This window comes from Neofelis nebulosa, chromosome 1 (assembly GCF_028018385.1).
Source record: "Neofelis nebulosa isolate mNeoNeb1 chromosome 1, mNeoNeb1.pri, whole genome shotgun sequence".
NCBI classification, from domain to species: Eukaryota; Metazoa; Chordata; class Mammalia; order Carnivora; family Felidae; genus Neofelis; species Neofelis nebulosa.
Genome location: NC_080782.1, coordinates 64260939 through 64279572, shown reverse-complemented (window position 1 = coordinate 64279572; position 18634 = coordinate 64260939). Strand labels below are relative to the sequence as shown.

Here is an 18634-nt window from a genome sequence, read left to right as displayed (position 1 = left end):
AATCTGTTTGCATAATTTACCATAATGCCAGGCCAAAGAAGACAAACCATACATGCAGAAAAGGCATTTGGGGAGGAAAAAAAATCCATCAAAATATAAATGGCGAAATGTTAGGAATAGCAGACCTGAAGGTATTGGCCAATGCAATTAGACAAGAAAATGACATGAGGAGTCTAAAAACAAACTACAGGGGAAAGAGCACAAGAAGACTAAATATCAGATAGGAGAGCAATATTAGCATTAGTGGCAGATGGTACAATTACATATGCAGAGAACACAAAGGGTTACATTTTTAAACAAAGTATTAAAAACAGGAGACGTTAGTAACAACTACCCCCGGTTGGGCAAAGAAATGTACAAAATTCAAAAGGATTTTTATTAAGTGTAAATAACAACCAGTTAGCAAATATAATGGAAGGAAAGGTCCCTTTTACAATATCAACAAAAAAATAGATAAAATACTTTGGAATAAACTTAATCAGAACTGTAAAGATGATTTTAAGGTTCAGCTAGAACCTCTAAAAAAGACTTTGGCAGATGCAAGGTTAAATTTGTAGCTACATAGACCCAATACTTTACAGATGTAGCTTCTCCTCAAATGAATCTATTAATTCTTGTAACTAATATGAAAAAGTAGTGTGAGTTTTTTTGGAACCTAAACATTATATTAGTATTTATCTGGAAAAGGAAACGCACTAGAAGGGGGTAAGGTGTCTCTGAAAAATCAAAGGAATGAGGGAAGCACAGTTTACACAGATTGTAAGATGTGTCATAAAATTATGTAATGGAGACAACTTGGTATTGTCTCAATTTTCAATACCAAACAATTATAAAATCAATGAAAGAAGAGAGAGCCCAGCAGTAAATTCAAATATATACAGGAATGCAGTATCTAAAAACAGTGGCATGACAAGTCCGGGAGAGGAAAGGTTAACTAATGAATGTGGAACAAGAGGCAAAGTGCCATTCACAAAGAGAGAAAGCTGGATTCCTACCTTACTCATTGCAAATTCCAGATGGGTCAAGATTTTAACATAGAAAATAAAATCATAAAAGTGTCAGAAGAAAACATGAGTTCAGGGTGGGAGAAGGCCTTGATTTTTATAGAATCAAATGTATCAGTATTTTCCCTTATGCCTTCTGGAGTTGGTGATTAAGTTAAAGCAAAAGTAGGAAATCCTGCAGGCTTAATAAATAAGTTACACCATACACAAAACCAAAAGGCAAAGGTCAACTGAGAAAGTACCAAATAAGTGAGAATGACTTAAGTTCTCAGCTTTGGGAAGAGGCCACGCCCATCAGTAGGAAGGAACAGCAAGTGGTCCAACCAAATAGGATGTTTTCCAGGAAGGAAACAAAGGTCAAACAGTCAATTAGTAAACAGAAAGGGGCTCCATCCCACTGATAATGAAAGATACACAAACCTAAACAAAGGTGAGGTGCCATTTACTATGTATCAGATTGGTAAAGCTTTTAAAGATTGTTAAAATCAGCAATGTGGGGAAGAACACACTTTCAGGCATGATGGAGGAAGAATACACTGGTGGGAACATTTTAGTAGATAACTTGGCCAAACCTATTAAAATTGAAGACCCAAAGACTCTTTGGCAAAGCTTGTAAGATAAAGATTCTCATATTCTACAAATATACTTGAAAAATATATGAAAGATGTGTGTGTGTGTGTGTGTGTGGACACGCACACTAGGAGGTTCACTGCAGCAGAGTTTCTCACGACAAAAGACTGAAAGCTAGAACAACAATAGGGCACTGATTTTGAAAGATTATGAAAACCCTCAGTCGACAGTCATTAACAAGAACAAAAAAGGATCTCAATGTGCTGATGTGGAAAGATCTCTGAGACATATTATTAAGAGAAATCAAGCAAGGTGCCGGAGAATATATATAAAATGGTCCCATTTGAGAAAACAAAAAGGATATCAAATGTATATATGCATATGTAAATCTATATATGCTGACATGTAGAAAATGTCTCTAGATGGGAACATAAACCATTCCTGGACCATCCAATAAAGCTTTCTGCAATGATGGAAATGTCCGATAAATTCGAGCCATCCAATATGGTAGCCACGAGACTCCTGTGGCTATTAAACACTTGAAATGTAGCTTGTGTGACTGAGGAATTAAATTTTGAATTTTATTTCATTTTGATTAATTTAAGTGAGTATAGCCACATCTGGCTAGAGGCTTCCAATTTGGACAGCATAGACATAGACAATGGCTATTTGAGGTGGGAAGGATTAGGAAGGGAGAGAAAAGGAGACATTTTTCAGTTTATGCTTCTTATACTGTAGGAACTTTGCACATGTAGATGTGTTACTCTTATTTAAAGAGAAAAGTTACTGACCACCTATTGTTTTCAAGGCCACAGGGGATGTAGAACTCAGGCAGGGGTGACATCTGTCTTCAAGAGCCCAGGCTTTCACAGGGCATTGGAAAATTGCGGTTAAGAAAATAGCTGCACAAAGGAGGTAAAGTTGACCAGCTCTCTCCAGTGAGGAAAATCCCAGAGGAAACAGTTCCACATCTGACAGAGGGGAAGGGAGGACAAGCTACTAGGATGGTCTTTATCCAGGAGGTGATGTTTGAGCCAGGTCAATGAGATAAATAGGTGTTCACTAGACCCTGGGGGAGAGAAAAGTATTCAGGGTGCAGGAAACAGCTAAGCTGAGGAGTGGAGGAAATAGGCCAGAGTGTGCCCAGGATTCTGTGAGTAATATAGGTTGGCGGGAGGAACTTGAAGGCAGGAAAGAGGGGAGATTGAAGAGATGAGCAAAAGACAGGTCATGCGGACCACGTGCAATGAACTAAGCAGTTCAGATATCACTGTGAAGGCCAGGGAAAGCCCCAAAATGATTTCAAGCAAGAGTAAAAAGTGATCACAATGATTGTGAGAAGAGACACACATTGGCTGTGACATGGAAAGTCAAAATCAAAGGTTGAAGCTGGAAGTGAGGGTGCAGTTGAAATATAAACAAGACTTATTTTTATCCTCTATAGAGAAATAATAAGAAAGCTATTTATGGGTCTAAAATTGCATTCTGCTCATGAAACAATCACATTTGGTCTGTTTGGAGTTATGCAGTACCAAGGGAAAAGAAAATTCAAAGGGCAGTATTTTTCCCAGATCCCAAGGCCATCTCATTTTTATTGAACCCCTAGGACCTTGAGAAGTCTTTTGTCTTTACCTTAACTAATTTTTCCAGGGCTTCAAATCTCCAGGAGATGGCTAGGATAAGAAACTGAATAACTCAACAAATCTGACACATCTCAGTGGGGCAAGAGGGGCATGATTCCTGTTTTTCGACCAATAAACATGGTGGCAAATCCTAGACCAATGCTTCTTATCCTTGGCACCCATGACATTTGGTGCAGGATAATACTTTGTAGGGGTCATCCAGTGCGATACAGGCTGTTTAGCAGCATCCCTGGCCTCTACCTACTAAATGTCAATAGTATACACACACGGGTGCACACACAAACACACGCACAGGCCACAGCTGAGACAGCCATAAATGTCTCCATCCATTGCCAAGTGTCCCCCGGATGCAAAATCATCCCTGGTCGAGAACCACTGTAAGAACATCAAAGACGGAGGAGCCCTTGGAGACAATCCTACCCAACTTCCTCATTTTACAGATGGGAAAACTGAGGTCCAGAGACTGAGCCTAGAAGTCAGGCATCCTCACCCAGGTTAGAGATTTTTTTTGGACACTAGAGATCTTTTTCTTAGCTTCAAAGAAATGCAGTTAAAAACAAATTGGCAGAATTTTCATTCAAGTCAGCTTCATCTACGTGTGTATTCATTTATACTTTCTCTCTCTCCTCTCTCTGCCTTCTCTCTTTCTTTCCCTGATATACATGATTCATCCTAGAATTTCTATTTACTGATTTGATTTTCTATCCACAAATGCGACCAAAATTATTACTATTATTGTTGTTGTTGTTGTTATCTAAAAAAAATTTTAAGTTTGTTTATTTACTTATGGAAAGAGAGAGCGAGAGAATGCAAGCAGGGGAGGGGAAGAGAGAGAGAATCCCAGCAGCCTTGGTGCTGTCGGTACAGAACCCAACCTGGGGCTCGAACTCACGAACTGTGAAATCATGACCTGAATCAAAATCAAGAGTCAGACGCTCAACCGACTGAGCCACCCAGGTGCCCCTATTATAATTATGTTATTAGTAAAACATCCACTCTCTCTAATTCGGCATTTTTGTTTGTTTGTTTTCCCCTTGTTCACAGTGAAGAGGGTAAGCGGAAGATATCTAATATATACCAGGGGCTACTGTGTGCCAGAGCCTCTGACAGGCACATCACAAACATAATCAGGGGCGCCTGGGTGGCTCAGTCGGTTGAGCATCCGACTTCAGCTCAGGTCATGATATCGCGGTTTGTGAGTTCCAGCCCCGCGTCGGGCGCTGTGCTGACAGCTCAGAGCCTGTTTCAGATTCTGTGTCTTCCTCTCTCTCTGCCCCTCCCCTGCTGGTGCCTTGTCTCTCTCCCTCAAAATAAACACTAAAAAAACAAAAAGTAAAAAAAAAAAAAAGTAAACATTACAACAATCCTTGGAAGTGGGCATGGGTATCCCCATTTTGCAAAAGAGGAAACTGAGGCCCATGGAGGTGAGGTGACTTGCCAAAGGTCAAACAGCCAATGAGTGTTCTAGAACTAAGTTCAAACCAGCACCCGTCAGATTGCATAACGCGACTGAGTTCAAGTTGTGGAGAATTAGAATGAGCTCACGATTAACACCCAAGTAAGAGTTGACTGTTCCCAGAGAACTGAATCGCCTCCCAGTTTCTCAGATCGTGGAGCTGAGGGGCTTGTCAGCACCTCCAGGAGGAAGCTAGGCCTGTGTAGCAGTTGCTATGACAACTAATTTTCTTATAATTATAGAACATGGTGGTGACACATGAGCTGCACATACAGTCACTTTGTTAGGACCTGTCTACCTCTGACAGTTCCAGGAGCTTAAACATCACAAATTTTTTTAAATCACATTTAATATAATCACGCATTGTGGCAACGGAGGCCCAGAGAGCAAGAAACTCAGGAGACGAACCCTCCCACCATGTGATGGGACCGAGAGGCAAAGCCACATGACAAGCAGTGAGGAAAATGGCATTTCTCCCTTGGGAACTTCTGCTTCTCTTTTTCCTTCTTGGATCAATGCATTTCAGGGCTTGGCCAAACAGTGTATTCAAAGAAAAGAAAGAAGAAAAGAGCCAAAGCAAAATTAGACTAATGCTTGGCAAACAGCAAGGATAGGCAGCAAAATTTAGCATTCTAATAGAACAACACTTCTCAGTTTAGTTTAATTTAGCCAATTCCCAAAATGTGTAGGTTTTCCCAATTTGGAAGATGGGTATAGACAAAAGACCACATACAGACACTCACACATACACTCAAGAACACCCATAGAGGGGTGCCTGGGTGGCTCAGTCAGTTAAGCGTCTGACTCTTGATTTTGGCTCAGGTCATGATCTCAGGGTCGTGAGATTGAGCCCCGACTTGGGTTCTGCATTGGGCGTGGAGCCTGCTTAAGATTCTCTCTCTCTCTCTCTCTCTCTCTCTCTCTCTCTCTCTCTCTCCCTCTGCCCCTCCCCCACTTTCTCTCTCTCTCTCAAAACAAAAAAAAAGAAAGAAAGAAGGAAAACATCCATAGACACACACGTCACAGTGGGTCAGAAAAGCCTGATTCTACCCTTTATTGGCTGTGTGATCTTGAGTATCTTAACTAACATCTCTGATCCTCAGTTTTCTCCTCTGCACGTTGAAAATTGATCTCTCCTTCGTGAGTTATCGTGAAGATGGCATATGGAAAGTGACTAGCAAACTACGTGACACATACAGAAGCTCAATAAAATGGAAGTTATTGTTATTAATTAATTAATTGCAAACAATAATTTTTAAATATTGTTTTACTTTCCACGAACACCTTCCTCTTATGACCCCAATGTGGGACTGGAGAAAACATCATGAAGTCCTGCCTTCGGTGGCACGTTCAGCAACCTAGCCAGGTAGCAAGAGATCTCTGCCGAAGCAGAGACGGGCACAGGGGCCGAGGGAAATGTTGGGACCGTGGGGCTCCCAGGTGAAGAATTAACGTGGGGGATCGAGGACTGGTTTCTGGAGGAGGTGACAGTTGAGCTGGGTCACAAGGCAGAGCACGTGGGGTAGAGTCGAGGGAAAAGTTCACGGGCAAAGACGTGGAGGTGAGAACGGGCATACGGCAGACTTGCAGAACTATGTGAAAGTTGAAGCCCTGGGCGTGCAGGAGGTCAGTGGCAGAGGGACAGGAACTAGCAGCAAGGACCACCTCTGGACAAGCCTGCAATGCCATGCTGTTGGCCTGTAGGAAGTAGGGAGCCACTGAAGATTCCTCAAGCAAGATATAATGATCTGATGCGATTTTGCTCATGCTGGATGGAAGGGGGTGAGATGGAGACAGAAGTTCAAAAGCCGGCACTGTGGACAGGGTGAGGGAGGAGGGACAGGTGTGCGAAGACAACGTCAGTTGAGACGGAGGGCCAACCGAGATGGAACGAGGCACGGCTTTGCCTTGGAGGCCCAGCCTAGGCGGATGCATCCCATCGGGCCACGTGACCGACTCCCCAGAAATATATTATTGCGTAAGTACAAGGGCGCCCACGGTACGGTGTTAGTTTACATTAACTCCGTCCTCACACCAGGCTTAGATTGTGGACATCACTAGCCCATTTTACACATAGGGAAACGGAGGTCCAGAAAGGTGAAATGACCTGCCTTAGTCACACAAATCCCCAACCCATGTATTCATTCCCCCTTCTTCCGTGTGGCCTTTCGTCACGCTCTTGGGGACGGGGCGTGATTCGTCATGTTTGCCCATTTCCATGGTTCATTAGGAGCTTCCAACAGTTTAACAACCGGTTTGCAGACTTTTCATAACTGGCTGTCCGGACAGGGTGTGAGCCAGCTCCAGCCCACCCTGCAGGAATCCCATAGGAAAGAACACTGTTCACAACACTTTAGCAGTCTTCTTGGCCATCAGATATCTTCACCCAGTCACTTGCTTTCTTGTAGCACTGACTTACCAATGCTTGTTTGCATCGACGACGAGAATGAGAAGCCAGCACTAAAAGCAGCTTCAGTTATTTGACTCTGGAGTGGTCACTGAGTTGCCCCCCACCAACCCCGTCGCCCCGGCCCTCCCTGAAACCCTGAGCACATTCCTTCTGAGACAGCACCATGGATGTTTTTGTTAAAAACAAAACAAAACAGAAAAGCCACATTTGGTTTTCAACGATCAATTAACAGCAACATGCATTTCTGAAAGCTACCCTAACAGTACAATTCCATCAGGCTCAGAGAAAGTGCACAGACAAAAGCATAGGCCAGCATCTTTATTCTGATTTTCAGTAACACCCTAGCCAAAAATGCAAGCATAAACATCAAATGCTATCATGGCCTTTCTCCACCGAGTACTCATATGCAGATTCTTCCCCCGCCAGATAATGACTCTGCTCTTAACCCAGCAGGCAGTGTTTTTAATAACTCACCTATGACATTCCTCACAATAAAAAAAATAGGAGAGCCATAAAAACCAAGACAACAGATAATAAAATAAAGCATCTTATCTCCATTCGCCCCTGTCAGCAAAGATTAGAATCCCTCCCGAGGAAAGCAGCCCCTGGGGTTTTGATGAAAAATTGGCAGAAGCAAATGGCGAAGGTAGAAATGGGGTCTCACCTCCCTCGGAATGTGGCGTCAAAAAGAGACATTTATAAGAATGTGTCATTGTCAAGGAGCTTAGAAGCAAAGATGAGGCCCTGATTTTTTTTTTTTATTTTTTTTTTATTTTTGGGACAGAGAGAGACAGAGCATGAACGGGGGAGGGGCAGAGAGAGAGGGAGACACAGAATCGGAAACAGGCTCCAGGCTCTGAGCCATCAGCCCAGAGCCCGACGCGGGGCTCGAACCCACGGACCGCGAGATCGTGACCTGGCTGAAGTCGGACGCTCAACCGACGGCGCCACCCAGGCGCCCCGAGGCCCTGATTTTAAATAAAGATATTGAAGATGAGGCAGGCAGAGCTCTGGTGTTATTAATAAATGCAGAATTTCTCGGTCAGCCAGGGGGATTTTTTTTTTTTTCTTTTTTGGTCTACTCATTCATCTGTTCACTCAGTTATCGAAGCCATCTTTTGGTTCCTAAGGTGGCCAGACGCTGGCTAGGCTCTTGGGGTCCGAAGATGAAGAAGATACCATTGTGGTCCCCGGTGAGTGCAAGACGCGGCAGGTAACTCGATGACGTCCACACCATGTTACTGGTGCTAGAACAGAGGCTCGTACAGCAGGTGCAGGAAACCCAAAAGGAAGGATAGACCATGCAGGCAAGCTGGCAGAACCACACGGGCCAGGGGCCACTCGGGTTGGGTGTTGAGGGATGAATAGGGAATGTGTGCAATGGTGAAGGCAGCAAAGGCATTCTGGCTGGAAGGGACAGCACGAACAGACAGAAAGGCAGGCAGTGGGGGGAGCGCTTTGGGCAGTCGGAGCTTGTGGGAGAGGCAGGCGAGCAGCGGAACTGCAGACGGGTTTTAAAGGTGGCAAAGCCCTCATGGGATGGGCTCCTTCGGAAGAGTCCTTCTCTGGGGCGGTGAGGACAGGAGCCTGAGAAAGGAGGCAGGGGGACCCAGGACGAGGCCGGGCCTTGAGAGGACGGGTGAACGGAGAAGAGAGTACAGTTATTGGAGACTTTCAGGAGGGAAAGAGGCCTGGACTCTTCCAGCTTTTAGACGTGGCCGCCGACCCTGGCAGGCTGGTTCTGGCACGGCAATATGTCCTTTCTTATGTTGGTGCACGAGCGGAGCAGAAGCCTGAGACAGAGGGCCGAGACCCCGTCCCTTGGTCACACAGAAGAGAAGGAGAAGGAGGAAAGGAAAACCTGACAGGCAAATTGGCTTAGCAGCATCCCTGGGGAGCTACTCACTGGTAGCTCAGTTCCCTTCCCCTGTAAGCAGACTGGAGAACTGAGTGGGTCAAAGGATTGAGTGGATCAGTGGATGGATTTTTGTTTATTTTGTGTCGTTTCTTTGTTGTTGCTTGCTTTTAGTAATAACCCAGAGGCCCCTGTTCTCTAAGAATTACTAGCCCTCCCACTCCCAGCGCTCCCCCACCCTACATCTTGTTAATGTGCCCATTTGTCTGACAGGAACGTTGAGTTCTGGTCCCTTTGCACTAATGCATTCCTCCCATTCCGTCTTCTCCCACTGATCATGCTCTGGGTGTCCTACAGATATCCCCAGGATCTTTCCCCACGCACTTGGACGGCCCCCAATCCGCGCTTGCCTAGGCCATGGCCACCAGAGTCAGACTTTCTGGACCCTGAATCAGGATGTGGTCAGACACGAATACTGAGGCAGTTCCAAAAGACTGGGATTCCAGTTGCCACACACCAGACCCCCAGTCTATGCCAGGCCCTGTGCTGGGAACGGGAGACGTGGGGGTGGGCCCTCCAGGGATCAGAGGTTGGGGGCCAGGCTGCGGATGCGAGAGCAGCCAATTACCCTACAGCGGCATTCAAGGCCCCCATGTTACTTGCAGAACCAAGAGGAGGCACCAAACCCAGCTGAGAGGATCAGGGGAAGCAGCCCAGAGTTGCTGATCTGACAGGGACAATACAGCTGAGAAGGTGGCCAGAATGTTCTCGACTAATCCACATTTGTGAGCTCCTTCCAGAGCGAGAGAATTCTGTCTCATGCACTCTTTGTCTCCCGGCAACAGGCCTTTGGCCCCAGCTCGGAGCAAATACTGATAAAGACAAAAAAAAAGGGGGGGGGGGAGGAAGAACAAGGAAGGAAGGAAGGCAAGCCAGCCACAGAATTGGCAAGGGCAATCCCAGGGTGGCACGAAGGTGTGGCAGAGGGAGTGGGATAGGGTTGGGTTCTTATTTTGTTCTAACACATCCGGGCTGAATGGCCTTTGGAGCCACTTCACTTCTCTGACCATCAGTTTCCGCATCTGCAAAATGGGGATAACAATAGGAGTACCTCTTGGTTGTTATTAGGCTGAAAAGTGGATTAAAAGCATATTTTAACAAATACTAGGATTATTCCTATTATAACCGATCTATTGAGGAACAGCCTACCAAAAAATTTGCCTACACTCCTCAGTGGGCAAAAAGGTGGTTCCAGAGGTCACTGTAGATAGCCAGAGAGACTGCCCATGAATCCAGACATTGAACTGGCTTCTCCTTGAACAATTCCTGCACTTTCCCAAGGGGGAAAGCTGGAAAGGGAGGCCCAGATTTGCCTCAGCCAGCAGACAAAAGCTGGCTAATTAGGCAGGAAGCTAAGAACCCAGGAGGAAGAAAGGGGATCTGAACAGGAAGGAGATAAAATGATCATTCATTAAGATCTAGAGGGTACCAAGGACTTACACTATTTGTTATGTCAACTGTGTGGCCTGGTTTATTACTGAGGAATCAGGAGCTCAGAAAGGTGAAGGGACTTTCCCAAGGTCACGGAGCCAAGAGGGGACAGGGACGTGATCTCAGTTGCCCAGGTCATCCTAGCCCCAAAGACCCAGAACACCTCTCATTAACCTGACACGCTGGCCTCCAAATGCAACACTCAGTTCCTTCTCACACCAGCCTGGGGGACAACCAGGTCTGACAGCATGGCCAGATGCACCAGCACTTTCCACAACACCAACATCCTCCCCAGCGCCAGCACCTTGCACGGTGCCAGCACCCTCCATAGCACCTTTCATGGCAAAATCAGCTTTAGAAGAACACCTAGGTCCCAGGACTAAGAAAGAAGGAAGGGCTCCTCTCTGCATGCTCCTGTTGTCTCAAATAGCCTGATGAACAGTTTCTCAAGTCTGTGACCCCTCGCAAGAGCCTTCTTGGTTTTAGAAAAGACAAACATTCCAGGTGATTTCTTTCAGCCAGTCTTTTTCGGTTCATCTCCCCCGCCCGGTTCTGTCCTCTCATTCTCTCATGTTGCCTCCAGCTGCTCTGTCCGGGTCAGTTTTGAAATGTGAAGCAGGGAGCTGTTCCTCCCCTGTGAAGGTCCTGGAATGAGGGGCAGGTGTCTCCTGGCCAGCCCCACAGTCACCCCTGCCGGTGAGCAAGACCGCGGGGAGGCAGCCCAGCCACTGTTTACCAGCACCACACTCTCTAAGACTAGCTGGGAACTCTCTGACTTCCGGCGCTGGTTCTCCAGCACAAAACTCCATCCTGAGTTCCAGGCCATTTACATCCAAGGGCAACCAGACCACCATCCTTGGCCATCTCCCCCAGGCACCTCTCACTCCAGGCATCCCCCCAGCCTAGATCTCCCAGCTCCTGCTCCAGTGGACAGCATGCCCCTGCCCAGCCAGCCAAACGAGACACCAAGGAATGTCCCCAGTAAATAGCCCTTTGTTCTACCAGGAAAAAGTCCTATAAATCCCATCTTCAGAACAGCCCACCGGTCCCTGAGCCCTGCTGCAGCCAACAGCTCAGACCCTAGACTCTTCCTAATTGCCTCCAAAGCCTCCTCCCAGGCCCCTGAGATACAGGCCCCCTCACCCCTACAGATAAACCCTCCACACCGCCCAGGGGCAGCTCTCTTTGAGAAAGCAGAGAGGCTTGTGAATGCTCACTGCTTTACGTAAACAAACGGGGCTCCCGCCCACACCCGACAGTCAGTGCTGACGAAGGACAGGTGCCCCCAAACCCAATACCTTCCTTCCTGACTCCCAGGACCAATCGAGTCAAGCTGCATGGGGAGCTTCCGCAGGCCCAGACCCTGACTGAGCCCCTCCTTTTCTCTTAGTTGACCCACTTCTGTTTGAGCGGGAAGTGACTACCGTGGGCAACCTGGCTGAACAGAGAGGCCAGTCTGGCCCAGCTCTGAGCCCTGGCCCTGCCACCTGCTGGCTAGAGGAGCAGGTCACGGTCACTGTCCTGAGCCATGGTTCCCCTTTGAGACATGGAGGAATACATCAGTCTCTCGGGGGCTTGTGGAGGCTAAATAGGATTAAATGGCAACATACCAAAAGTGCTCAAAGAAGAGGAAAAAAAAATCATCCAGCACCACCCCAGATAACACGGCCACAGACGGCATATGTTGATACATTTCCTTCCACGTTTTTCCCCCCTCTGTTTACTTGTGTGTGTGTGTGTGTGTGTGTTTTTCCATAGTTCCAATCCTGGAAAACACACAATTTTAATCTCTGCTTTTTTCACTTAACTTTCTCTCTGAAGTATTTGCCCAAATTATTGTGTCTTCATCACCATCATTTTAAAATGACTGCCAAATAAAGAATAATTCCACCAGAAGCTTGTAACACTCTATTTGGTAAAAATAAATAAATACATAAATAAATAAATAATAAATAATAAATAAATAAATAATAATTCTACTTCTTTTTTGATTACTGAAATAATGCAGGCTCATATCAAATTTGGAAAGCAGGGGAAAGTCAAAAGAAGACGAAAATATCTCATGGGTAATTCGGAGTTAACTAACTACTCTCTCAGAAAAAGGAAACCTTGAGAAAGTGCCAAAATAGCCCATCATAGGGACACGGGGCTTGTTTACAGAATCCTGAGGAAGTTGGTGACAATGTAGCATTGCTTCAAATATTTTGATTTTATAAATAACACTGCAGTGCACATTGTGGTTCCTGAATCCCGGCATATTTCTGATGGTCTCCGCTGCGGGGAGCACAGGTCAGCTCACTCTCTGGCCCAGTGCGTCCTTATGCTCCAGGATGGCCCCGGCCTCCCCTGGAAGCTCAGTGCTCATTCTTTTAAGGTCTGCAGTTCAGGCCACGCCCATATTCACCAGGCCCACGCTGAGCCAGACAGGAAAGCTACAGCCCTAAGTAAGAGAACCCGGCCCTCAGAGGTGGGGGAGGTGGTCAGCATCCAAGGAATTCTCACCCTCCCGAGGGATGCATACAGAGGGGCCGCATTCCCTCCCGGGCTGCGCTAACACAGATTTAGCAGGGAGATGGGGAACGGCTTGTTCACCATATACACACTCCAGTCCCAGATAACCAACCAAGAGCTGTTTTTACTTTCAAAATCCCCAGTCACAATTGACACTAAATAGCTACGGTTTGTTGGGTACTTACCATGAACAGATCCAAGGGCTCTGCATGTCTTCTGTACTTCACCCTCCCAGCAACCCTAGTATCACCTCCGTTCGATAAATGAGGTTTGCTGGCTGGGTGCGGCCCCTTGACTGGTCTAAGCTGGAGACAGGGCTCCTACCCAGTCAGACTGCTCCCATATCCATTGTCAGAACCACTGGTCCTAGTAAAATCATGGCTGATTTTGCTTCCTAGATATCTTTTAGGTCTTCCCGTGTCTCTCTATCTGCTTGCTATCCTTGTTCAAGCCACCGTCTCTTTCTACTCGGATGATTGCAGTAGCCTAATAGTCTCCCCACGCTCCCTCTTGCCTGCTGCAGTCCATCAGCCACATAAAAGCCAGCGTGTTTTATTTAAAACCCACTTAAATCATGTCTCTCCCCTCCTTGAAGTCCTTCAGAGGCTTCCTTTATGCTTCTAGCATAAAACCCAAGTTTCTGCATATAGTCTACAAGGCCTAGAACTGTCTGCCTTCTGCCCCCTTCTCCTGTCTCATATCTGCCTGATCCCTACCCACTGCCGACAGTCTCGCCTCGTTGCCCTTATTCCTATTCGAGAGTTGGGACCAGCCTCAGGGCCTTTGCACAAGCTGTGCTCTTCCCAGCTACCTAAGTGACTTCTCCAGGTTATTTCCCTGAGGTCCTCCTTGCACAGCGTGCTTCATGGCTCCTTCACGCAACTTATCACAGTGGTATATACTTATCAGTCCTCCGAGTGAGGAGGACCAAGAAATAGAAAGTCATCCATTTGGTTTTTTCCACTAAGAAGTCAGCTTGTCTTTCCTTTTGTCTTTTTTGCATTTTGTTGCAACCATCCACTGACTGAAATTTGAGGGTTTTGTAAAAATACATTTTCCATCATATTTCCCGGGGATTGTGATGGAAAGATAGAGAGACAGGGACAGGCGGAAAAAGAGGAAAGGAGACACATGTATCAATTATCAAATTATCTGAACATTCCAGTGCAGAAAAGAGCGTAAGTAGTGTTCGAGAGGCAGAGCTTTTGTTATTTGATTAGATTCTGTGCCCCCGGACAGCGTGGCCTCGAGAAATCCTCTAGAAAAAGCCTATGCCATTTCCCACTCTTCAGTAGCAGCAACTCCACTGGCACGAAGAAACTTGAGCTGGCGGAAGCCAGCCTTACCTTTACAGTTTGTGTCACCCCGTCAAGAAACTAACCGTAAATTCAGCGATTTTCGGCACCCGGAACTTTCCTTTGTTCTTCTGTTCAGGCTGATATTCCGTTCTTGTCTTCACAATCACCTGAAATGTTCAGCCAGTGTTAGCACACGTGGAGACTTCAAACACTTCTCTGCTTTTCTTTTTCTCAGTAACTAGAATTTTTATACATCGCACAAAGAACAGAAAATAAAGAACTTCCCTCTCAAACACACAAGAGCGTAGAAAATTCGAGTTATCCGTACTTCCCCATTGCAACAGAGGCAACCATAGATGACGATTTTGGTCATACCTTTCCAGATGTATTTATATGTGTCTATATGCGTCTATGATGTATATGTGTGCTATTTATGCAAACATATATTTTTCTATGTAACAGGTTCATGCTTTGTGAATCATAACCTACTTTTATCATACAACAATATACTAACATTTTTTAATGTAGACAAATATGCAATTGTATTTTGCCTTTTGATGCAGTAATAATATGTCACGGATGCGTACTCTACAATTAGTCCGATGGGTCTCTATTGTTGAACATTTAGGTGGTTTCCACAGTTTGGGTGATGTAAATAAGTTATGATGAACAACCTGAAGCTCAACCTTTCTACATACACTTCACTGCAATTTGATTTAAGGGCTTGCACCAAGAAAAACATAAAGGTCTTTGAATCTCTTGGATCATATTTTTCTGAAGTCTGAATATTTTGCAGAGGTGGTTAATATCTTATCAAGATACGCTGTCAACCTGCCAAGGCATTTATGGAACTGCGTCCCACTGTGTAGGCAAAGCAGAAGAAAAAAGAACCTGACAGATAATCAATAACGATGGCTGAGTGCCATAGCATCAGGAAGCACACCGAAGCTATCCAAGACTCAGAGCCTCACCTGTAAAACATGGGCAATAGCCATAATCGTCATCCCTATTGAACAAGGTTGTTTTGAGGGTTAAATGAGATGATAATGGGTAATATTTTTGGAATTATTTATTATGTGCCAGAACTGGATCGAGCACTTCATATGCATTTATCTACATACCACTACTATTTCCATTCTTCTGACAAGGAAACTGAAGCTCAGAGATACTAAGTCACTTGCCCAAGGTCACACAGCTAAAAGGAAGCTGTCTTTTAACCATGATCACTCTTACTTCTCGCTGGAGCTTAGATTAACTGAATCTTCACTGAAAACTCCCACCGCGTTTTCCTGGAGACAGCAGTCGATTGTACTGACTCGAGCAAAAATTTCTCCTGTGAAGCATGTTAAGTCTGTGAGGCATGCCATTGACTAAATGTAGCTCAAAAAGGAAAAGGTGGGGAAAGGACTACTTTACTGAACATCTCCCGTGTGGATAACTTCAATATGTTAGTTAAGGAGGCTCGGGGCCTCGCCCATCTAGCCCCTCTCTTCCTCCCCATCATCGAGAACCCATTGACAGATGTCAGTTCTCCTCTTGTATCTCACCTCTCTCCAAACAGCAGAAGCAAGCCCTGGCTCCTTCAGATAGGGAAGTGGGGCAGTCAAATAAAGGTGAGGGCTACTGGGGAGATGGAGTGGATCGTTCTGTTAATTTTTTATTTTCTTTCAGCCTCCTATTCCAAAGGACAGGAAAGCAGACGCCTCTTTGCCCACAGGTAATAAAAGCAGGTCTCCTTCTTTGCAAATTGACTATATAGCAGATAGCAGGCACTGAATATTGGACGTCTGTATCTCAATTCTATCCTGTGGGGTAGATACTGGTACTGTCAGTATTGTAGGGAGGGTATTCACACCCTTTGAATACTAGCTCCGCTAAGCCTTCTGTATCTTTGTTTTCTCATATATAAAATGGGGCAATGAGCATAAACACCTCATTAGGTTGTTATAAGGTTTAAATGAGTTAGTAGAGGATAAGCACTCAGAGCATTCATTCAATAGCAAATGTTTATTTGAACACTGCCTCTGAGAGCTGACAAAGTTTCTTCCCTAGATGTTTGAAGCAGATGCGGAATTGAGCTGTCCTGTACCTGTCAGCCCGTAGGTCCTCCCTACCCAGCCCATCAAGAGCAATGCAAGGACTTCTCAAGAGGAATGCTGTTCAAGCATGCTCCTCCTGACCTCCTTGTCTGGAAAAGAAAAAAAAAAAAAGGTAGGGGGTGATAGATGAACAGAAGTTTACTGGGTGAGCAAGCCAAGGAAAGACATTTTCTTTTTTTTTTTTTTTTTTTTTTTTTTTTAATTTTAACGTTTATTTATTTTTGAGACAGAGAGAGACAGAGCATGAATGGGGGAGGGGCAGAGAGAGAGGGAGACACAGAATCAGAAGCAGGCTCCAGGCTCTGAGCCATTAGCCCAGAGCCCCATGCGGGGCTCAAACTCACGGACCACGAGATCGTGACCTGAGCTGAAGTCAGACGCTTAACCGACTGAGCCACCCAGGTGCCCCAAGGAAAGACATTTTCTGCAAAGTGAACCATGTGGCCAGAGAAAGAAAAGTGTGAAATACCACGTGGTCTACACAGTTTGCTGTTTGCTTTCATGGGAACTTCAATGGATACATGAGAGTCGGGAGCTAATGTAACTAAGGAAGCAACTGCTTAAAGCATAGCTCATATGCTAGGTGTTTCTATTATTACCTAACTCAATGTTCTGGGTATGTGCAGGTGCTTTGTGAACTTAGAGGCTATTCTACAAATGTTAATGATTCAAAATATTTTGGATATCACTAGATCAACTGTCAGGTTATAAAGTGGTGTGGAAAACGTAGATGTCTACTCATTCTGATCCACGTTTTTAGAAATATTCACAAGCTGGGAATTATAATGTCTTTTCCCTATTTTCATGTTGTATGTACGTATATATACATACATGTGTGTGTGTGTGTGTGTGTATTATGATGCATCTTGGTATCTATTTCTAGACATAGTGAATTTCCTGGGCATTGTGTCATGTGAACCATAAGGCTTGGGGCAATAAATGCCTTTGCCTTTTCTGGTAAGTAGTATTCTCAGATGGCCCTCTAGCTTCCTAACCCCACCGTTCCCCACCCCAGTGTATGTGTGCAGGATAATTTCCTCCCTCTAGAGTGTGGATAGGATGATGGCCTCTGATGGCATAGTTACTCCTCTGGTGATATTCTGCCGTTATAAAACTCCATCACAGCAGACTGGAGAGAGATTCTCCTGCCGGCCTTGAAGAAGTAAGCTGACATGTTACAGGAAGGCCATGCAGCTGGAACCTGAGGGCAGATTCTAGATGCTGAAAGTGACCCAGGCTGACATCCAGGTCATTCAAGAAGATGGGGACCTCAGTCCTACAAGTACAAGTAACTAAATTCTGCCAACAACCTCAGGGGGCTTGGAAGGGGATCCCAAACTCCAGACAAGAAGGCAGAGTGGCAAACACCTTGACTTCAGACCGGTGGGACCCCAAGCAGAGAGCCCAGCTGACCTGTGCCTGGACTTCTGACATACAAAAACTGTGAGATAATAAAATGGTGTTGTTTTAAGCCATTTCCTTTTTGAAAATTTGTTGTCCGACACTAGAAAACTGATGTGCCTTCCCACATGGCCAAGGCCATCTCAACAATCAACTACCTCTTGGGTTGATCCCTTTGCTGCTAGATTTCTAGCCATCAGATCTCGGCCATCTACACATCACACATCAAACGTGAGGAAGCATTTGTTCCTTCATCCTTTCTTCTGCCCCACTATTTCTACAAACATCTTTTTCAAAGCTCAAAAAGCCCAAAACCATTTTCATCATTCCACATTAATTTAGAAGACCCTACGCATAGCTGACATCTTGAGAAAGATGTCTTCTGATGCCTCAAGATGGGTGACAGAACCTTAAAAATATTACTGTTGGACTGAGATAATGAATAATCATTATAAGCCCTGTCATTCTAATTATCATAATAAACATTTTGTGGTTGCATCTCCGGCATCCATTTAGATCAAAAGTTTCCAGATATCCTTTTGGGAACTCACCCTTGCCGCAGTGCGTGGCAGCCATGTGGTCTGGTTGGGCCGATGCCTCCCTCATGGTAGGAACGGTCCCTTAATTAGGTTAAGCCAATCAGGGCACACCATCCTATTGATCATAGACTTTGATTGGCTCAGAAATGGGCATGTTACCCAATTTGGACCAATAGTATAGGAGGCAGTATTGACTAGGGACTTGGGGAAAGAAGCCTCCTTGCTTTTTATAGGTGTTCCTCAAAGAGCATGCTCTTCCTCTGGTTGGTGTATTGAGGACTTGAGTTCTGAAACTTCTGTAGAGATTGTTGTCCCAATGAGGAGGACCCAAGATGAAGACAAAGGTAGCAGGTGAAG

General features: G+C 45.3%; 1 protein-coding gene across 1 annotated transcript in view; it reads right to left on the bottom strand.

Annotated features, from left to right (window-relative positions):
• Positions 1 to 18634, bottom strand: part of NSG2 (neuronal vesicle trafficking associated 2) — a 57471-nt gene that overhangs the window by 25409 nt on the left and 13428 nt on the right. Inside the window, exon 3 of the mRNA XM_058723649.1 lies at positions 14322 to 14405. Coding sequence (XP_058579632.1) covers positions 14322 to 14405 — 84 coding nt within the window. The remainder of the gene's footprint in view (positions 1 to 14321; positions 14406 to 18634) is intronic.